This window comes from Vollenhovia emeryi, unplaced genomic scaffold (genome assembly GCF_000949405.1).
Source record: "Vollenhovia emeryi isolate VEMERY1.0 unplaced genomic scaffold, V.emery_V1.0 DF939185.1, whole genome shotgun sequence".
In the NCBI taxonomy this organism is placed as follows: domain Eukaryota; kingdom Metazoa; phylum Arthropoda; class Insecta; order Hymenoptera; family Formicidae; genus Vollenhovia; species Vollenhovia emeryi.
In genome coordinates this window covers 600419-623045 of record NW_011967181.1, presented here as the reverse complement: position 1 = coordinate 623045, position 22627 = coordinate 600419, and the positions used below count along the sequence as shown (strand labels likewise).

At 42.4% G+C, this 22627-nt stretch overlaps 3 protein-coding genes across 5 annotated transcripts in view; 2 read left to right on the top strand and 1 right to left on the bottom strand.

The window, feature by feature from the left end:
* The first annotated feature begins 129 nt into the window (after positions 1 to 129).
* On the top strand, positions 130 to 3091 carry LOC105562644 (protein RRP5 homolog). 2 transcript variants are annotated; one of them, XM_012013647.1, is made up of 6 exons: positions 130 to 285; positions 751 to 807; positions 1051 to 1825; positions 1906 to 2071; positions 2205 to 2386; positions 2889 to 3091. In XM_012013647.1, the coding sequence occupies exons 2-5, from the start codon at positions 751 to 753 to the stop codon at positions 2359 to 2361; spliced, it is 1155 nt and encodes a 384-aa protein (XP_011869037.1). In that variant the 5' UTR covers positions 130 to 285; the 3' UTR covers positions 2362 to 2386; positions 2889 to 3091. The 2 variants fall into 2 exon arrangements, with proteins under 2 accessions (XP_011869037.1, XP_011869036.1); XM_012013646.1 differs by having other exon boundaries at positions 2205 to 2398; positions 2894 to 3091.
* Positions 2310 to 9112, top strand: LOC105562645 (ribonuclease H2 subunit A). The gene is made up of 3 exons (XM_012013648.1): positions 2310 to 2364; positions 7354 to 7561; positions 8070 to 9112. The coding sequence occupies exons 2-3, from the start codon at positions 7406 to 7408 to the stop codon at positions 8916 to 8918; spliced, it is 1005 nt and encodes a 334-aa protein (XP_011869038.1). The 5' UTR covers positions 2310 to 2364; positions 7354 to 7405; the 3' UTR covers positions 8919 to 9112.
* A 68-nt stretch (positions 9113 to 9180) lies between these two features.
* Positions 9181 to 22627, bottom strand: part of LOC105562642 — a 198274-nt gene continuing 184827 nt past the window's right edge. For both annotated transcript variants that reach the window (XM_012013644.1, XM_012013643.1), the window contains 5 exons: positions 19296 to 19501; positions 16289 to 16424; positions 14798 to 14943; positions 11954 to 12215; positions 9181 to 10847 (listed from right to left, as the gene is read on the bottom strand). In XM_012013644.1, the coding sequence (XP_011869034.1) occupies positions 10780 to 10847; positions 11954 to 12215; positions 14798 to 14943; positions 16289 to 16424; positions 19296 to 19501 (818 nt within the window). In that variant the 3' untranslated portion in view covers positions 9181 to 10779. The remainder of the gene's footprint in view (positions 10848 to 11953; positions 12216 to 14797; positions 14944 to 16288; positions 16425 to 19295; positions 19502 to 22627) is intronic.

The window sequence follows — 22627 nt, the reverse complement described above, 5'->3', positions numbered from 1 at the left end:
GATGCGCTTCGGAACGCGCGGAGCTGCAGGCTGATGTCCATGATTGGACCAATCATAAGGTCATTTTAATCTGCTCTGCGCATGCGCTACGGTTTCTGCCATGGCTCCTGTAGTTTTATATGCTTTTATATTAGTGGTTCGCATCTAGTGGTTTATTGTTCGAGGCATTCGAGCATGTTCCATAATCCATTCCAAGCGCGCACTTGGGTGAAAAGCAGGGAAGAGTCCGCGTGTTCACGTGCTAGCAAGATTTGTCTCTGTTATAATTCGTGATTTTGGATTAAGGTAATTTATAGATAAAAGTGTTGGCGTACGATTATAATTGCAATTAAACGTTTTTAAACTTAACGTTTGGAATTCATAATCATTAAATTTAGCATCACACAGACGAGATCACGTGTATCTAATTTATCTAGAGCCGGGACTAGGATTTGGCGAGCGTGGCACGTGTGAAAAGATTTGTAGGGACGCGATCGAGCGGGGCCATCGACCTAAGTTGTGCGCCGTGACGCCGCGTTCAATATTAATATATCGAATAAAACTAAGTAAAATTATCCTCATATTTTATATACCGTAAAAGAAGTATCTTTGTTACTAAAGGGCGCACTTTTTTTCTTTGCCTTCGGACGCCAAAATGTCTAGTCCCGGTTCTCAATTGATCCAACGTTACAAGTATTTATTATGTTTTGAATACTAATGAATTGTAATTGTAATAACGATTTCTTTGATTAATCATTGGTATGTTTTTAGATGGAAAGTTTTCCTCGAGGTGGGAAGGAACTTGGAACTAAGAGGTCTGCAACCATGGTAAATACTTATTTTAATTTCTTTTAAGTTTATTTTAAGAGGAAATTCACAGAAAAAAGTATAATTTTACTTTATCTTAAAGTATTACAGTAATCTGCATTATTAAATCGCATCTCTGGATGTATTTGAAAACTGTTTTTTTAATATCAATTTTATTCGATTAAAGTTTTACATAAAGACAATGTACATAATGAAGAGCTACACAATGCGCGGGCACAACAAATAATAACACTTTTGTCTTAGACGTCCAAGGTTGAGCTTAAACCTAAAAGGCGTAAAATACAAACAAAGGAAAGAACTGCACGCAAAGAAAAAACAAAAACAGTGAAGAGATTGCGCCTTCCGGAATGCGGATTTTCTTGGAACAACACGGTAGAATTGGCTGCTCCTGCTGGAACGTCCAGCGACGATGACGAAGAGCCTGAAGAAGAGTCTGAGCGGAAGAAGAAAAAGAAGATAAGTGCGGCTGAGCGGCGAGAACAGGAACGACAGAAGGAACGTGAGATTCGCCAGCGAGAGGAGGCTCTGGCGAGCAATCAGATACCCAATACGGTCGACCAATTTGACAAATTGGTCTTGGCGTACCCTGATAGCTCGCTACTGTATATACAGTACATGGCGTATCATCTGCAGGCTACGGAGATCGACAAGGCGAGGGCGGTCGCGAGACAAGCCGTGAAAATGATCAATTTCATGGAGTTGAATGAGTTATTGAACGTGTGGAAGGCATGGATGAACCTGGAGTCCAGATACGGCACCGCCGAGTCTCTGAACGACGTGTTCCAGGAGGCCGTGAAGAAGAACGAACCGAGCAAGGTGTACCTGCACATGCTGATTGTGCACGAGGACGCCGGTAGAAAAAAAGAGCTTAAGGAATTGATCAAAAGCATGACCAGCAAGTTTAAGGACCAACCCAACACGTGGATAAAATGCTGCTCGGCGTTGCTGAAACTCGGCATGAAGAAGAAATCGCGGTGGCTCATGCAGCAATCATTACAATTCGTGAAATCATCGCTGCGTAAGTACACATACATAAACATTGCCTCACCTTATTTCAGTATCATAATATTAATTTAAAACTATGACGTGCGTTTGCAGACGCATACATGCTGATACAATTTGCGATTTTGGAGAACACACTGGGAGACAGCGAAGAAGCAGAATCGATATTCGAGAAGACCCTGAGTAGTTATCCCAAAAACAGCTACGTATGGTCATACTACGCCGATTCCTTCATAAAGTCTAACAACATCGATTTTGCCAGGTACATAAAAATTTTATGGTATTACTCAAATGTAGCGTGCAATGATGAATATACATTATCAGAATACATCAGTTTCAGATCTGAATTTTTAGTTCTTTAGTACATTTTATGTGAGGGATATTTTTTTTTGCAGAAAAGTGTTGGAGCGGGCGTGTGCCCAAACGTTTCCAATGAAAAACATGAAAACTCTCTTCATGAAATGGATAAATTTAGAAGTGAAATACGGTACACCCGAGGCTGTAGCTCGCGTGCGGCAAATGGCTGCCGATTACGGGTCGAAATGTATTTAAATAGTAAGTGGTAAAATAGTAGAAAGTAATAACTAATATCTTATGAAATTACCCGTTTAAATCTAAAGATAACATTTTTTGAAATTGCAATCTATAAAGAGGAAGAAAAAGAGGAAGAGTGATACTATGCTTGATTAGATATATTAATAGAGAATATTTCTCTATTAATAGTGTGTTCCAGGAGGCCGCGAAGAAGACCGAACCGAGCATGGTATACCTGCACATGCTGACTGTGCACGAGGACGCCGGTAGAAAAAAAGAGCTTAAGGGATTAATCAAAACCATCACCAGCAAGTTTCTCTATTAATAGAGAAGAGTGATACTATGCTTGATTAGATATATTAATAGAGAATACTGTGCAGGTACACCATGCTCGATGCTCGGTTCGGTCTTCTTCGCGGCCTCCTGGAACACACTATTAATAGAGAAATATTCTCTATTAATATATATTATCTAAGCAAGCATAGTATCACTCTTCCTCTTTATAGATTGCGATTTCAAAAAATGTTATCTTTAGATTTAAACGGGTAATTTCATAATCGCGCAAGGAGTATTTGTGGACACCAAGAGATGCCACATTTTTTTAACTGATCGCGGTTGATTTGTAGCCTTGTGACATTGACTACGTTTAACGAAAAAGGCAATTTGGTAAGCGCTTAGTGATTCTTTATTATTAATTAGTTCCTTATATCTAAATAATTACCTATAATTATATATTATAAATTATGTATAATAATATAATTAATATATTTATTAATGAATTAATTTTAGGGTTTTATATTATTCTCTCCTTAAACGATTTAGATACTGCAGACACATTTTGCAAGATATAATTTATTTTAAGAAATAGTATACATAGATTTCGATTACAAGTAAATATTGTTTATAATGTTTAATTTTGTAAAATTCCAATTTCATCAATTCAGCCTCTTAATCGTCAATTAACATAGTTGAATTCTCCTCTAGCTATATAACCATTTTGTATCTCAATTAATACATCAGGAAATTTTTTTTGTTAGACGTTTAAATTCTAAAGTATTTACAACATTGTCGAAATATAATTTGATAAAATCTTTCGCATATTTTTTTAAATTGTCCCCATTATGCAAATGTGCAATTTCCAACATGAGCACAACGTTCCTTACCGATACAATATTTATTATATATTGTTCAGATATACTAATTTAAGATTTTTTAATTCATATTTATCCGCTGCTATAAACAATTTGCTCAACATTTTTACATTTGTTTTTATCTCTTTGGTATATAAGCTACCAGTTTCTACAAAATATAATAAATATTGTAAAACATACATGTATGTTATTACATCAGTTATTTCTATTTCATTTTTTGCGCTGTTACTAAACATATCTTTAAAAAATTTACTTTGTAAAGATAACAAAACCTTATTTGCAGGAAGATATTGATCGCCTATTAGAAACGTAACAAATTCATAAGATTTTTCAGGAATTAATTCTTTCACATCTATCAATTGCCCCAATTTGTACGAATAGAACAGACTAGTATTAAATGTATCGTACACGTTAAAGTGAAAACGCATTGTAAGTGTATTATCGGAGACGCACGTTATGTCGTTTTGAAGTTTTACAATCTTTAAATCATACAACAGTTCGGAAATTTCTTTAAAACAACTATACCTCGTTAGTAACAGTTCTTTATCAGTAGCAGTCTTTATAAGCACCGAAAATAAACTTTTAATGTCACTTGATGTCTCATCCCTCATAGTGACATAAAATTCCAATGTATTATTCGAACGATTAACACTCATATACAGCTAAAAATATCGTAATTCGCTAGCGTATAACTTGGCAATATGTTGTAGATTGTTCACAATATCCCACACGTTTTCTATTTGCCATACATAGTTGAAGTTTTTGTTTTTATTCGCGTCCGACAATGGTAAATGCACTCTTCGTTCATGCTCATCGAAGATATCTTCTTTATTATTAGTCCTGCGTGCAATCGATTAAAAATTTATCAACAATTGAACATATGTATTAAAACGTAGAGGAAAGTCCTCTACTCACATTTGAAAAAAAGATTTATAGTAACGCCAATCGAATGTTCTATGAACATAAAATAGATATATAAGATCTATGGAACATTCCAAATATTCTTAACGTGTTCATAGGAGTGTCTTGTGCTATCTGGAATTAGGGAGCGATTCCGCGGATGATGTTTCACGGATCAGATATATCGTGTACGTACTTGGAAATCTGCGAAATCGATCAGATTTCGAATTAAGGAACTTTGAATTTTTAATGCTCGCTCGGATTAGTTTTCGATGGCAGTTTCACTGGCTTAGATAACAGTTAAACCGCAAATTTTAACGGAGAAACACACATGCAGATATAAGATCTCAAGAAATGCCACATGTAACTCGAGTCTCTTTATTCTTATAACCTCACCGTCGAAACGATGTATACAAGTATGTTTTCTTTTTCTTCGGGAAATTATTTGAGACAGTCAGGATGGACAACCGTTTATTCTGTATATACATAAAGATTTATTCTGTACATATACGAGGGTGGGTGGAAAAGTTTCGAGCCTGACACAGAAACAATTTCTTTTCTCGGTCAAACTCTCTTTTATTTTTCGACGTAGTCTCCTTTTAAGTCGATACACTTAATCCAGCGTTGCTCCAACCGCTTTAACCCGTCCAAATAAAAGTTGGAGTCTTGCTCTGCAAAATAGGCATCTACGGACGCCATGATCTCCTCGTTCGACGAAAATTTCTGCCCTCCGAGCCAAACTTTGAGCTTAGGAAACAGAAAAAAGTCACTGGGGGCTAGATCTGGCGAATACGGGGGGTGGTCAATCAGTTCGTACTGCAATTCGTGAATTTTGGCCATGGCGATCGCCGACGTGTGGGACGGTGCGTTGTCTTGATGGAACAACACTTTCTTCTTGTTCAAATGCGGCCGTTTTTTGGCAATTTCTGCCTTCAACTGGTCAAGTAATGATACGTAGTAGTTCTCCGTGATTGTTTTGCCTTTTTCAAGATAGTCGATGAACACAATGCCATGACTATCCCAAAAAACAGTCACCATCACCTTTCCGGCCGATGAAACTATCTTCGCCTTCTTTGGAGCAGGTTCACCCTTCGCAATCCATTGTTTCGACCGTTGCTTCATCTCAGGAGTGTAGCGGTGGATCCAAGTTTCATCTACCGTTATGAATCGACACAAAAAATCCTTCTCGTTTCGCTGAAATCGCTTCAATAGGGTTTTGCAAGTGTTCATTCGAACGCGTTTTTGATCCAAAGTGAGCATACGCGGCACCCAACGCGAAGTCAACTTTCTCATGCCCAATTCTTCGTGCAATATATTATTAATGCGTTCCTTAGATATGCCTACAGCCTCTGCTATCTCCCACATTTTTATTCGACAGTCATCAAGTACCATTTGATGGATTTTTTCAATGTTCTCGGTGGTCGTCGCGGTCGTTGGTCGCCCCGAACGTTCATCGTCAGTCAAGCTGGTACGACCACGTTTAAACTCAGCCGCCCATCTTTTCACGGTAGCAAATGATGGAGCAGAGTCCCCGTAAATAGCGTTCAACTCGGTTTTAATTTGCGTGGGCGTATTGCCTTTTGAATGCAAGTATTTTATCACGGCACGATATTCGGTTCTTTCCATTTTTACGAAAATACTAGCCGACACAAACGACTGTCGTACGAACGGGAGTCCAAAATGGCTGAAATTTTCAGAGGTATCCTGCAAAGCGTGTACCGCATGTATGTATGTACAGTCGCAGTACTGAAATGGCGAGGACAAGTAATGCCATCTTCATGTTGAGGCTCAAAACTTTTCAACCTACCCTCCTATAAACATAGGGTACTAAAACAAATATGGGGATAATCAAAGCGACAATACGTCTGCTGGAAAAAGTATTAAAATTTGAACTTTATATAGCAGCACTCTCTCTCTCTCTCTCTCTCTCTCTCTCTCTCTCTCTCTCTCTCTCTCTCTCCCCTCCCTCCCTCTCTCTTTCTAGCGGAGTGCATTGTATGAATTCATATAAAAATTTATGACACGTATACATGCAAATTATATGTTCAATATAATATTGCGAGACAAGAAAATAGGTATTTTTTTTCATTCCTTAGTGGATAGATAAAAAGTAATTGGCATATTAATATTATAATGTTAATTAATTTTATTAATTTAGTAATTAATTTTAATAATTATACATATGTATATCCATACCACGAGATAGAAATATTTTGCTGAAAATACCACAAAATCGATGAAACTGATGAAAAATAAAATTATTAAAAAATTGAATATAAAATCTCAAAATAAATCATAATCTCTCTGATGAAATACGGCGTGGCACTGAAAAATTATGAAATATTTTAGATGTTAAATAAAATTTAATTTGAATCCCCATAAAAATAGTGTTACTTTTTAATGAAAAATTTTTGAGATGATTTTTCATTGAATTTTTACTGAAGTATTGATAAAATGATAATGAAACAAAGGTCCGTTGAGAGAGATTGTCGAGTATATTTTAGCAAAGTTTCATTATATATTTTCAGTGAAATATTTCCACCAGGGTGAATAATATATTTTTATTGGCAGCGATTGGGAATTGTTATTTTTGTCTAAATTAAAAATAAGAATTAGTTATAAACACCAACATCCTGTTACAGCTCTTTCCCAGTGAGAAATGATTCGTCGATCGATGTCGAAACGACGTCGAATCCATCGACACCATCGAATTGACGTCGATTCGACATCATTTCGACGTCGATCGACGAATCATTTCTCACTGGGATTAGTCTTTATTCCTACGAATTTGTGTTTATTACACGAGAGCCTCATGAATTTTATTTATACGTTATTATTTCTGGTTGTAAAATTTTTAAAAGCAACAATCAAACATAGACTGTGCATTCTATATAGAGGTACTCTGTATGGAAGTCTGCGACGTGAAAATAGACTTAAGGTTATGCCGGTTTTGGTTTAGGTTAGGTCGAGTTGTTTGGACCGAGCTTTCGCGCCAGCATAAAACTGTAAAGATGAGTGAAGTAAACGAAAATTCGATAAAAAATGGCAAACCCGAGGAGGAAGAGGATTTGTGCGAGGCGGCAATTAACGGCGTTGTCGGCAGAAAGATTTTACTCGAACTTTTCGAACGTAACGACCACAGCGTCAATAAGGTTCACTTTTCGAAGGTAAATGTTTTAATAGTACGATGTTTCCGTACGAATGGAATAAAACAATAGAGTGTTGAGATGAAATACGTACGTCCGACAGTCTCGGACAGGTCCTAAAACATAAACGTTGATGTATTCTGCATTTTGATAATTGCAACAAATAATTGTACATTTGCCTCTTGCAATTTGTGCCTTTTGCGTTTAAATCTTTTCTTATGTACAATCTCGCCTGTTTAACACGTGAAATATCTCATTTCACGAACATTTTAGAAAAATCAAACGAACGAGAGCGCCTTTAGGTCCGAGCAAGATGTTGGTAGCCCAATAATTGTAATCTAAAGTGTGAATTTCTATAAGTACCGTTTTTTACCTTGTCCTTCGCGCTGGTTTCTTTTCGGACGTAACACAGTTTCACTCAGATGGAATCGTCGTCAGTAAATTCATATTTACTTAGGACCTAAAGGCACTCTTGTTTGTTTGATTTATATCGCAATGATCCTACTTAACTCTTGCTGATGCGAAACAGGTGCCTGAGATCTGCAAGGACGAGCCGTGTCTGCTCGGAGTCGACGAGGCGGGTCGCGGTCCGGTCCTGGGTCCGATGGTCTACGGGATCTCGTACGCGCCGTTGTCCCAGAAGCAGCTGCTCGTCGACCTGAGCTGCGCCGACTCCAAGAGCCTGAAGGAGAAGAAACGCGACGAGATATTCGAGGAAATCTGCAAGCACGAGGACAGAATCGGCTGGGCGATCGACGTGATATCGCCCAACGTCATCGCCAACAGCATGTACCGTCGCACCAAGGTCTCGCTGAACGAGACCTCCATGACGTCGGCCGCGAACCTGATCCAGGGAGCGATCGAGGCGGGCGTGAACGTCGCCGAGATTTACGTGGACACCGTCGGCAGGCCCGAGTCCTACCAGGCTAGGCTGCAGGGCCTGTTCCCCGGCGTCAAGATAGTCGTGGCGAAGAAAGCCGACGCGACCTATCCGGTCGTCAGCGCGGCCAGTATATGCGCCAAGGTGTCGCGCGATCACGCGATACGCGCGTGGCGGTTTCGCGAGGGCAAGAACATCGGGACCGAGTACGGCAGCGGCTACCCCAACGACCCGGCGACTAAAAGTTGGCTGCTCGCGAGCGTGGACCAGGTGTTCGGCTTCCCGCAGCTGGTCCGCTTCAGCTGGTCCACCGTCGAACAGATTCTCCAGTCGAAAGCGCTGGAGGTGGAGTGGGAAGAAGCGGAGGAGACGCAAGCCCCCAACGAGCAGAAGATTTTCAAGTTTTTCGCCAAGTCCCCGGCTAAATCGTTCAGCGTTCACGCGAAAAAGCATCCGTTCTTCACGGAACGCTGTCTCTCCAACGCCACCACCTTATGATATTTGCTTTAAGCTTGATTTCTTCCTTTCCTGTTGCAGCCGTATAATGGGAGTTTAAAGATTCTTAATGGAAGGTATTTATAGGAATTATTATTATTATTATTCTATATCTAGTTTGTAACATTCATCAATAATTTTTGTAATTATCGCGACATGTACGAGACGAGTTCGGATTAAAAGCGAGGAATATTAAACGAGCGCCTTCCCCCCGCGTTCCCTTACCGGAGATGCGATAATAAACACCTCAGCATCACTCTCCATGTCCTTCATTACGGTTTTATTAGATCGATGTACAACACATTTCTGGAGAGATTTACGCGATTTACTAAAGAAAATATTTCTGCAGATTAGAGTTTAACGGTATCGTTCTCTTATATTACGGCGCTTCACCTTGGAACGTTAAATTAAAGACAAGTACATATCGTCCGGCTTACTTTATGTATGTATGTATATATATACATATGTACAAAGAGCGTGTGTCCTTACGAGCTACCATAGATAAAGAGCGTGGCAAGTTTTATTTACGAAACCTTCTCTACACACCGTGCCACCGTGATTAATTAACAATTAATTAGGAATGCTTAGCGTGAAAAGTTCGAAAAATCTTTGGTAAACGCACGCTACACAGTCACACACGTCGTACAATTATTCCTAGGATATTATCTCGTTAACGTACGATTAATAGCGGACTAGATCGTTAGGGGCTACGGGTACGGTGGCGGAACAGAAACGACGATGTGTTTTGTTTGCGTTGCATCGCGTTGCTCTGCCCGGTTGTATGCGCTAGATTCTCGATTCGTGTTTATTTTATTGATTTACAGAGGCGCGCACACGGCGGGCGTGTAAGTGTACAGCATCGCCGTGCGTCGCCCTCGTTTTCTTAAACTAAGATATCCGCCGTCCGGGGCGAATCGCGGCGTGCGTGGCGCGCCGGCGGGAATTAATCTGAACGGAGATAAAAGCGACACATCCCAGATATCTTTGTGTGTCGGTGTCTCTTCGACTGGTACTCGAACGTAAAGATATCGTAGAATAATGGCCGAAATATTTAATTTTACGTTCGCAGAGCTGCGCGCGACGCCGGATCGCGGGGAAATTTTCTCGCGCGCAGCTAAATCGTTAATATTATATTGTTTTCAAACTCAGTAAAGCGCACTTCTAGCGTTCCAGACGCGGGCACGGCTAATGAAAATTCAATAAAAGCGCGGACCCGCGGCCACGGGTTCGAACGGCAGATACGCGCTGGCCGCACACAGGCGGAATATTCAGACCAAGTGCACGCGCCACGTGTTGCGTGTGTATGTGTATCTGTGTGTGTGCCCGAAGAAATTGATTTATGCACTTTACGCATGAGTCGCCGCAAGCAATGTAAAAAGTCGCGACTCGGAATTTCCACGATAAACGATCGATCAGGTATTGGCGGTGGCACAACCCCCTTCGACGAATATTATGACAACGGAACAACGGGTTGCCGTCGCCGTGTCTCGCGCGCGCCGCACGTGAGAGACGCGAGCGATTCCGTGTAAAACGTGAAAATCGAACGACCGAGTCGCCGCAAATTCCCCGATAATTCTCTTATCGCCCCTGGAGAGGGAAAAAGAAAGAATCCCGTCGCGGCTCCCTTACAACGAAAACTCCCTCCGAACATTTCGAGTAACGTCTAAGGGTAGTTCGATAGTGTCGTCTGCCTACGGTTATTACGTGGTCTCTAACTTCACTAATTGCAATTATAAAAAATATAAACAACACGGGTAATTTTATATATTACGCAATCATATCGCATTACGGGGTGGGGGGAGGAGGGGGTGGCTTCCACAGGCCTAGGGGATGAGCACGTGGGGCGAGTGGTGTCCCTCGTTCCTTACCGCAGCATCAGTAATCCCATGATCACCAGCACCACGCACGGCCCTAGCGCTATACTTCCGCTCGCTGAAAAAAGAAAGAACGTTTCATAAATATTTCGGGGAAAATTCAAAGTTTAAACTGCGAAATTGAAGCTCGGGGTCAAGTGAATTTGGCCGAGGTAAATTTGCGCCCGAGCACACCGTAAAAAAATGGCCGAATTAAAGGGGGGGGTTGAGACACGAGGATCCGTGTCCGCGAAATTGGATTCTTAATCTTTCGATCGCCTCGCCTCGGGGGCGCGCGCGAGCCCGCGATTCGGCATGCTACAAAATTCCTTCCTTATTCCCTTGGAGCTGTCCCCGGTGCGGGTTTTGCGCAAAACGAGTTACGTGTTTACCCTTTGGCTTGCGCGATAGAACTAAAACAGCGTATCGGAGAGAAACGACGTTGAGTTGCTAAACTATCTGCGCGTCAGGACGAGCTTCGAGTTGGAGATGTTAACACCGAAAGGGCCGGATCCATTATTTCGGTCGCTAAGCCCTTCTCGCGCGGCCACAAAGCCTATACTTTTTGCGGACTTGTAATCAATATTAACGACGTGAACTGTGAAAAACAGTCAGTTTTTTTTTCCCACGGGCCTGAAAAGCGATTCTTGTCCCCCTTTACGAGCCAGGGATGGGTAAATGGCTCTTTAAGACGCACCCTTGTTTCAATCCTTTCGATATCGTGGTAAACAAAACGTCACTCCCTCGCGCGGAGAGTTAACATGCTGACGTTTCATAATGTTATTTTAAAAGAGTCGCTTTGAACAAATTAATATTTAACAAACGTTGAATTAAAACGCGTACAGTAAAATTTACGTTATTTAATTGTACTTATCAAGCTGCTTTGACTCGCAATTTCTCTTTAGTCTCCCATCACATTGAAATATTGTGCAGAGATTTAAGTGCAAATTAGTTTTATATCCCGAATAATTGAGCTCCAATTTAAAAGATGGAGAGCATCTCCTCTTTAAATTTTGATCCGTCTCTCTCTCCCGTAGAGGGTTGGCAAGGGCAGCTAAATGAAAAGACGCGACAAAGAAATCCGTGTTCGTGCGGCGGAGCAGACATTTCGCCCTTGTCGCTACGTCATCTCCCCCCCTCAGTCAAGGGCCGGCCGGGAGATTTCTTTTCTTTCTTTTTTTTTACCTAGGATATGCTCGGCGTGCGTGTGCCCTTGCGCCCTTGTCTCCCTGCTCTCCATTACCGGTATCTTCAGAGGCCTCTCACCCTCTATGCTGAGCTCATTCGATTTCCAATACATGGTATATATCCTCGCCAGGCATTTGATCTTCAAGTCCCCCTTCTTGAAGTGCTTCGGGCGCAGACGGAACTCTAGACCGAGTGTGGAGGTCTCCAGATCGTTCCGGTCCGTGGCAACGAGGTAGTGCCTCAAGAACTGCTGGTCGACCTAATCGAAGTGAAGAAGCGGGACTGTATATTCTCTCTCTCTCGACTCCGAACTATGATGACGATGATGCCGGCACGGACATTCCCCTCGCCGTCGGAAATATTTGCGAGCACTTAGTCATCGTTGCCTTCAATCTTTTTTGCGCTAATTGACGGTGTCATTTCTTAATTTTCACATCTGATTTTCTCGAGCAACAGCACGATGTCGCAGAGATATTTTTCTCAAAATAGGAAAGTTTACCCGACGAAACGAAACGCGAGTGAAAATTGGCGGACTAGTTGGAATATATTGGAATCGGGACAAGATAATGTTACACTTGATACGCAATGATACGAGAGAAGCGGAAACGAGCGATGCTAATTTTCTGGATACACGAGATCGTCTTAAGAATCAATTTTAATATGTTTTCAAGATGGATTTTTACCTTTTTTTTCATTGAAAAAAAAAGATGTAATAACGTCGTCGGTGCTTATCATCGCAAATTAAATATACTGCATTATCTGTCTAATCTACTTCGTTCCAAGAAAATTGACTCTTGACCCGCGAGTTCCCTGAGAGGCACTATATAAACTTTTAATATCGTTCAGCAGAAGACTGCTATCTCTCTCATTAAATTTTGTTACAACTTCTGTGACAAAAATTAAGAAGCGCCCTAACATACAACACTAATTCTAATTATGATAATGGAATTATTAAACGTCTCATTTCTTTGGGCGCAACCTTGCAACGTTTTCCACGTTAGGCGCGACTTTCATACTTTTCTCGGCTTCGACGTAATTTACAGCGGACACGCTCGCCGAACATCGGATAACAGAGATTACCCCGTAATCTAAGATTATCGTTTCGAGTGGCGATTAAATGTAATCCCAATTTTCATAAGTCACGAGGTAACGCGGACGCTGAAAGGCTAATCAGGCAATTTTGAATGCGCGCGAGCGTCCGCTCGCAACACCCGAAGATTAATTACCCAAGAACCAATTATTTGTTCGCGTATGAAAAATGAAAAGGCACCGCGCGCCATAGAATGCACTTTGCAAAATTAATCCTCGAGCTTTGTTAGCGCGTAATCGCGAGTCAACGGGACATTAGCGGTCACGCTGGTGGTCGTTGCAGAGGTGCGTTATTTTCGCGAAAGAACGAAATTCGCCGCGATGGAAAACTTTTGACAACGCTCAAAAGAGAGGGAGAAGAGAGAGAGAGAGAAATTAGGAGAGAAAAAAGAAGAGAGGGAACTGTTATGACTTTTCCTCGCCGTATAGTAATATCAAAGTACGCTTTTACGGACGTAACTTCGTGGCGCGTATATCACGATGGCGGTAAAACATGATGTATTATGGGGGAAAAAGTCCTAATTAAGATAGACGTGAAGATATAACTTTGACACTTGTAGGAACAGCTAATGAATATCTTAGCGGCGGAACCCTCGATTCATAAGGAGTCTACTTGGATTTTGTTTCTGTTAAATATTAATTTGAAACTTACTTTATATATGTATGAATATATAAAGCGGCGGGGAATGAAAAAGAATGAAATCTCCAATCATACAATTATTATCTCGGAAAAAGTCGAGACAATTGAGCTCTCTGCCATCCTTGGAAAGTTGAAAAATAATTACACGCGTATATAGAGGAGAGTCCTCTATTATGAGATAGGTTTCTGATGTGAGACAGCAGGTATTCAATCACAAATCTTTTTCCGCAACGATCGCACGATCTAACGATGAATCTTCCACTGAACAGATTTCGCTCCAAGGGCAATAAATTCGCGGTAGAATCAACTGGCGATGCCTATTAATTTAACAGAGACCCCGCTATGTCATATTAGAATCCTATCTCGTAATAGGGGATTTCCCTCTAATTATAGACAGTGAAAAAATGATCTCGCAACTACAGCAACAGGTACGAAAGAAATAACCGAGATATATGAATGAATAGCCAATACTGCGAAATCGCCTATGATTTAAACAACATAAATAGAATTTCTATCTGAACTGTTGGCGAATGTTAGGAAGAAAGTCTTTCCGTGGCGCCCATCCATCGTTTGATTGCGATGCATAACCAGTTATATTCCTTACAAAGATTGTTCCAGCTATGGTACCGAAATTAATTTTTATACGATGCGAATGATTAATATTCAGTCATGAAAGTTAAACTTCCCAGAAGATATTGCTAGAATGTTGCTGCTATAAATTTGGCAGGCTACAAAGAATTTTCCAACAGATACAAAAAGTGGCGATAAATTTTGGTTGCAATACCTAGAAATCTACCTGCGTTAGTAAGATACTTTGTTGAGTGCACAGAAAAACGTTCCTTATGAGCGGTAACGATACAACTAGTTTGAGAGAATTCATAGATAAGGCCTGTTCCCGTCAGCAAACTGCGTCGTGCGTGAACGCGCGTGAATTCCGAGACTACTCTAGACGGATTTGCCGGGATCGTGGCTTATCTCGGACGTCGGGTGACGTCGCCGCGAAACTTTTACGCTTCCGACAGCCTGAGAAGACATTCACGGTTGCGGTACGCAAGCAGAGAGAGAGATCGAGAGAGAGAGAGGGAGAGACGCTCTGCGTCTCGAGCACTCACGGGCTCGCCGTTGATGAACCAGCTGAGCGTGGCATGTGGCTTCGACTTCGCCGAAGTGCAATTGAACCGCACGACGTCGCCGACTTGATAACGATGTTTCCCCGTGACGGGTCGTCCCGTGATAACGGGCTCGTCCTCCGGCAGGGCTGGAAATATGTAGATGCACGTAAAATAATCTGCTGTGACAAAAAGGACGCGATGTTCTTCGATTAAACCGAGCGACCGGGGGCTTTTAACTTGCACGCCCGCTCGAATATTTTAACGCAATACCGCTCGAACCGTAATTTTGTTGCGGCGAGCTTAACTTGTTTACGCTTACCAGCGCGGAAATTTTAATAGAGTAACACTTCGCTGTAATCATTGCACTCGATATAACGCATTTAACTTTATACACGCTATATACGCAGGCACAGATATACGAACGTGCGCGGGGTAACTGGCTGCCTGGCGCAAAAAACTCGAGCGATCGAGATCTTGTCGCTCGGCAGAGAGAATAAATAATCGAATCCGCCCTGCGTGGATTAAAAAGATTGGATGGAAAATCTTATTTAGACTTAAACAATCTCGGAGGATCGACGCGGTTACCGCGGATCGATATTCCTCATACGATATTATTAATCAAGACTTCAATTTGCGAAGAGTGTTACGCGAGCGTCGATAATACTCGAGCTCGGAATGATTGAAAATAAAAGAGCCGGGGCGGATTTTGCATCAATGAATTTAATTCGGTTCGCGGGAAAATTGCGATAAATAATTGAGCGAATATCGGTTTCGAGTTTGTCAATGTCCGCGGCTGAAGGGAAAGGCTTCGCTTCTGGTGCGCGCGACGATAATAAGGCAAGATTAACGAAAAACGGTTGAAAAGTTACCAGTCGAAAGTCACAGACGCATTACCGTCGCGGGACGAATCGTCAGTGATTCGTCATCGGTCGCAGGTCGATATCTTTAAGGGATAAACGTGCCCTCTCTCACGCGAGATCGCGCCAAGCCGACGCGACGTTAATTAACTCTCTCGGAGGTATTGGAACCGCGATTCGTTTTAATTCTCGCGTTAAGTGGCTTATGAAATCTTCAGAGCCGCAGGCTAAAATTCCTAATCCCGCGGCGGAAAATCCGCTCTTCGTCTTCTCGAACGTGAAACCGAAATCCCTCCGCCGTTAAATGACACGGATAAATCTTTGTCTCGGAATTAAACCGTTTCAAGTCGAGTCATATCCCCACACCGGGCACCGCGCGCGATAAATCCCCTTTTCACGGTTTGATTTTAATTCGAACGTGAATAAAATTGCGATTAGTCGACGCAATTTCTCGCTCCCTCCCCTCGGCCGGTCGGTGATAGCGCCAACATTTGCTCGGAGGGAGCGTCCTCGCGGGAATAAGCAGGGCGCAATAATATCCAAGTTTGCCAAGAGGCCCGGATCGCCGTTATTGCGCGATTTCTTTGTAAGACAAAACTCTTAATTAATACGAATCTGCTCCGTCGCTCCTTACCGATTACCGTCATATCCGAGTGGTCGGAAACGGTCTGGAAGGACGGCGCCTCCGCCGAGACCTCGCATCTGTAGCGTCCCGTGCTCATGAGGTTCACGGAACGAAGGGTGACCATTCGTTGACTGGACTCGTGAACCTGAAAGACAAAAGGAGAGATTGCGACATAATAGCCAATTCGTCACGCTGAAAAATCCGCTGCGCCGCAAACCGACTCGGCGAGGTACGCGGAACGCCGTGAATTAAAATCCCCCTCTAATGCAATTTATTCATTCTATTAACCGAGAGAAATAGAATAGAGAGAGAGAGAGAGAGAGAGGTAGAGGGAATCACGATGAAATTTCGATCATCTCATATTAGTATTAAACCGCTATTTCCACAATGTCTTCCCATTAATTCCGATGGCGAGCGGTAAATTCCGCGCTCCCGACATTATTTTCGAGAAACGACCGGATTAAGTGTCTAGTTTTTATTTCGCCTCTCTAAATCTCGGACGAATGAACGAATAAAATCGAGAGGGAGAGAGATACGTATATATACGTCCACCGCGCGAAATGAACCTCCCTCCGACAACTTCCGTTGAAAATTTCCCCGCTGCTGGTCCAGTGAATCACCCCATCACCCCCGGGCACGTACGGAAGGCTCTCGCTCCAGCGTGGGCTTTCGTGCCGTGCGGGGAGGACCGGAATTTTTTCGTATCACTCAATGGCGCGGAAAACCGAGCGAGTGATATAGTCGACGACGACGAGGAATTGAAATTATTGGAAATATCATTAACCCAAAAGAGGGAGGATGCGACTCAGGAGGGGGTGGCGAGGAAGAGCGACTCCCCCTCGGGATCAATTTGTAATGCGTTATCTTTTGCGACGGCGGCGGCGGCGGCGACGACGACGATGACAACGACGACGACGACGACGACGACGACAACGACAGGCAATTTTAGACGTGCCCGCGACGACGATGCGCTTAACGAACAACGTCCCCACATTAAATTAGTTTGGCGAAGAACGCGACAAGGGGGACGAGGGGGCCGGGGCTCGGGTCATCGTCGTTGGCATCCTCGCAATTTTCATCTCCGCGCGCGCGGGGAGCGCATTTCACGATTCATTATACTAATCGATGTAATTATAAACAGCGATAACGACCGGGGGTAGACCGATAATTTCTAAGGGCGCTCCCGAGCGCCAATCTCGCGCGGTGATTAATGTTAATATTAAGGCTCATTATGACCAAGATCGCGTGCCGGTGGTCGCCCCGTCTTTGTTTATTCCGCCGCTCGGTGCGCGTAATGCAGCATTAATCCGACGTCTTGACGTGAATGGAAAGCCATTTTAGCCAAGCGCGGGTGGGAGGGGGAGGGGGAGGGCCCAAGACGACGGCGACGGGGGAATTTCGGGAAGGGCCGGCGCTTCCGCGCGCGGTACCTATTTGTTCATGCCCAGGAAGCGCGAGCGAACGTCGCTCATAACCAACGTCTCTCGATGACGCGACTTGGAAACTGAAATTACGAAAATGTACTCTCTAAGAGCCAATCAGTGGATTATCACTGGAGACGGTGAATAGTCACTGGATTTGCAGTTGTAAGTGTACCACTGAAAGTTCAGTGATAATTTACTGATTGACTTTTACAAAGTATCACCGTACACGCACGGTGTCTTATTCATTAATGCCTGGACCTTAGTTTTACCCTAGTATTACTAGTAGGTCCACTCCGTCATATCGTTCTAGGCAGACCTATGAGAAAAAAGTTGCATGGATGGTAGCGTGATCGGGACCGCTAGACCAAAGATCAAAGGGGCCGACAGAGAGTGGACCTACTAGTTACACTATGGTTTTACTAGGATTCACATTTTCATAATCTTTCAGACTGTAGTTCACGCAGCTTCTATAGAAGTCTGTGGTAATACAAACATACAGCCTGAAACTCAGTGAGACAGATGAGAAAAATGATAAAAATGCAGGTCCAGGCATTAATGAATAAGACTACACACGGCGTCATTGATGCCTACCCAACTGAAGTTGCACGAGGATCGAGGCACGTTTGAAAAGCGTGCGACTTTCTAACTCCTCGTGTATCATGACTGTGAAAAGGGCGAATCAGCATTGCCATTTACATAGTCATAATGCACAAACAATTAGAAAGTCGCACGCTTTTCAAACGTGCCTCGATCCGCGCGCAAACTTCAGACGGGCGGGCATTAATGAAGCCGTGTGTACGTTGGCGAATTTCGCGTTGTCGATCGCTCGCTATTTTCAAACTAGTTCACATTTTGCCCGCCTATTTGCTTTCCGACCGGGAAATATATCCGAGCGAGCGGAACGGGCGATTTATTTTTAAGCGACACAAATATGAGGGCAGACGGCGCGGGATAGTTGCCGCCGTCGAGTGTAACAGTCTGGATTTTTCGCTCCTCGTGATTGACGCGCGTTTAAGAATCCAAGTCCGTACGCGGTCGAAAGTGGGTCAATCATTGACGCCACTCCCAGGGGGATAGCCCCAGCACACGGCAACTCTAACGTGGAAACGACGCGGAATCAAAACACCCTGTACTCCCCGGGTGCACTTTCTTTCCCGGGGTCTTGATCGTCGGCTCGCGTTCGAGGCGATTCACGACGGCCAATACGACGTACAGGTACGTCGGGCCGATCGCGAGGCGCGAGATATTGCACAAGGGTTCGGCGCGAGAACGTATTCGACTTCGAGGAATGGACGGCTCTTACGGGTTTATGCCGTTTTTATATCGAACCCTTTCAATTTCGTTCCACAGAAAGTGCGGAATGTTGAGCAACGAGGGAGATCTTTGTCCGCAGAGTCCAGTTTAATGCGACAGAGAGATTATTGCGCAGTGGCGCAAAACAGCCCCGCTCTACCCCCAGGCCTCGCATAGAATACGAACGTGATACGTTTTTCCTTGCGGCTTTTCATTGCTAAAGTTTCACGCGAAAAACGAAGGGAAGCGAGGAGAAATAGGGGGAGGAAGGGAGGGAGGGAGTAGTTAGCTATCCTTACCACTGCCGTGACACCGGGATGAACGAAGTTCAGAGCAGGTGGCTTCTCCTGGGGTACGAATCGGTAGAACTCGTTGCCGTCCTTGTACCACTTGACCGAGTACAGCTTCTCGCCGTCCAGATTAAAGTTGCACTCGAGGCTTACATTTGCCCCGTACACCGCGTGCTGCGGCACTACCAGCTCCAGCATCCTCAGGCCGTTTGTTTCTGCAACACACACAGGAGGCGGATGTGAGATCAGAGAAAAGGCGCATGAGGGCCGTGCGCTTGTGTTGAATGTTACGCGAACGCGAGACAACGGGTTTTCAGCGGGAAGATCTTGCTTAAGGAAATTAAACTAGACACGGGTAATTGGAGTAATAGTTTTCGCAGCTGTTTTTGCGAAACGTTTAATTCTATTGTTGAAAACGAATATCAGGTGGCAGAGTAATAGCAGCTCGTAATTAAAACGGCAAAAGAGCGTAAGATATGCTGTCGCATTTCGGATTCGCGGCATTCTAATCTACCTCCTAATCCCTTTCTAAAAAAGAGATGTTACCAGCGCGAATCTAAATTTAATTTCAATGATACCATGCTGTTCTTTGACTTAATCTAAATAGTGGGACACTGTCGGTCTGTACACTGAGAAACATTTTCATCGGATAAACCAATTAAATAGCATGTCCGATGGTTAATTTTTCCGATTACGTTTTTCGATATAATTATGGATATATCCGAGGAAATTTGATTGAAAAACCGATCAAATTTTTCATCGGATATACAATTTAATCAGATATATCCGTTTGTTATCATGTAATTGGAATATCCGATTATATTTAATCGGACATTTTTCTCAGTGTAGTAAATAAAGATTTGCAATTTAGAAATATACATTTGTATACGCCAACTATTCGGGTGAAATCTCTAATCTTAGTAATTAGCTAACAGGAAGAATCTTCAGGATCGCCAGCAATAATTAACAACATCAAATTTGGTTGACCGATTGCGATTCTTAAACATTAAAATTGCCAGATATGGTCAACCAAATTTGATGTTCTTAGCAATTAGAATTGAAGTAACAACGATTTTTATTTCGGAACATTTTCTCGATTCAACAGAATTAATCGTTAATTTAATCAATGCGAATAAGTCCGCAGAATAATACACAAAACATGGTTAAGTCCGCGGAATAATACGCAAAACGTAGCAACAGTCACGGAACAAAGTAATGTATTATACAATAAAATATTAAGTACGGAATTTTCCATTGCGTAGGCAGGCCAACGAATTCTCAACGTTTTTTTGTTGTTTTTCACTCGACGCGGTGACGTACGATGTTTTTGCGTGCCATCGTGTACCTGAAGGTCGGCCGCGCTCTGACTCGCTCGCCGAACGTCGAGCCGGCAGGCAGTGGCGAGAGTCGCTCCGTGTGTGCTATTACTTTCGCGTTATCGGTTTCTAAGACTCGATCGCGATAAATGTGTGGATAAAACGCTTTCGATTTGTACATCTTTGTCAGTAACAAGTAACGTTCCTCGATTAATGATTAATTTCTACAACTTGCAATAAGAAACAAATTGCGTGTTGAGGCGACGGCTCTCATAGATATTTCACGAGACTGACTCATCTAAAATGTGAGTGTAAACCGTGGTACTTTGTCGCGGTTACATCTCGTTTACGCACCGCGCTTTTAATTATCTGTCGATTTCGCGTAATCTGTTTCGAGGATTAGATTGAATGACAAAGATTGTAAAATATCGTTACGTTGCGGACTAATAACTATTTCTTTGCCGCAGATTTTACTTCCGATGCTCGCGTTTTATATCGCCAGTTCAAAAGTGTTTTATCCATTCTGCCGAATCAAAAATGCAAGTTGTTCGAGCAATTTGTACGATTGTTAATAACATTTCGTGCGTTTCGCGGTAATTCACATCGCGTACGGGAGTGCCCGAAATTTCGCGCGATCGATGATTTTTGCGAGTGAGTGCTGCGTTAGTGCAACAAGGACATCAGAGAGGAGGAGCAGGCCTAGGGAGGCATCGGGCAACGTCGGAGAAATGGTGAGGTAAGTGTCGTACATTTTTATATTGTTTGCTACTTGTGTAAAATAAAGCATCTGTTGTGTTTTCATTTTATTTATTCAAATGATTCGAACGAGAATTCGAATAAGTGTTAGAGACAAAACCATATAGAATTTTGTGAGTTCATATTTAAAAGGAAGACTTTCTCAGTACTTTCTATATAATTATTTTAATAAGTACCTAGTTTAAAAAATATTAAGTATATTTAATACAATAATTTCTATTTTACATAATTAATCTATAATAATCATGTACATATTTGTATTGTTACAGTACCACATATATAGTGATTGACGATGTACAACTCTGCTGTTGCGAATCGTGAGTGATAAATTACGTTTTATTTTAAATTGACATTGCGCATACAATTACTTATTTGCGTGTATACAAATTCTTAAAAATATAAAATGCCCAACCACAAACTGCGCGCGCGAAGCGCGCGTTTTGTCATTTCTAGCAAATTTAAAAAAATTTAATCAAAAACTTTCTCGTTTTCAACATTAACTTTTTAATTTTTAAATCTTTACTATTAGTATTATTGTTCACTCAGATCGCCTTTGTTGTACCATTTATCTCTTAAATTGCGATTAACTTGGTATAAATTTATAAAAATGTTTGCAAAATTATTTAAACCGCTGGCGCATTCGACTGTGCATTAGCCTTCTTTAGCACAGATCGAAATAATTCTTGCTAATTCGCTAACACAATCAGGTTATAAGATAATCGCTACTTAAACCTTAATAAATAAAAGCAATTTTATTCTTCGGGGGGAGATAAAAGATTGAATTCTACGATTATCATCGATATCTTCCGTACGCCATATTTTTCGGTGACTCCAACCATGTTATCTTAAAGTCAGAAACTTCAATCAAATGCCTTTAAAATATGTAAGAATAGTAGATAAATCGCTGAAGATGTTGAAAAGCGAGCGACAGATTACTCTCTTCTCCGACGAATAAATAACAAAACTCGAGCGCATGACCCAAGAAGATCGCGATTCCCTTTTGTGAGATGCACGACATTCGGGTGATGTCACTTGAAGAGGGAGAGGAGATCAAAGGAGCCGCGAGAGACGCTGCGGCGACAAGAGCGAGCAAGAAGATGCGCGACACGCGTCTGTCTTTTCTAAGGACGCTCCAACGATTCGAATCACTGAGAATATATTCCGCGAGAATAGTATGTAATCCACCGAAACCTACCGTATGCTTCTTGAAGAGAAAGAGGGGGAGAGAGAGAGAGAGAGAGAGAGAGAGAGAGAGAGAGAGAGAGAGAG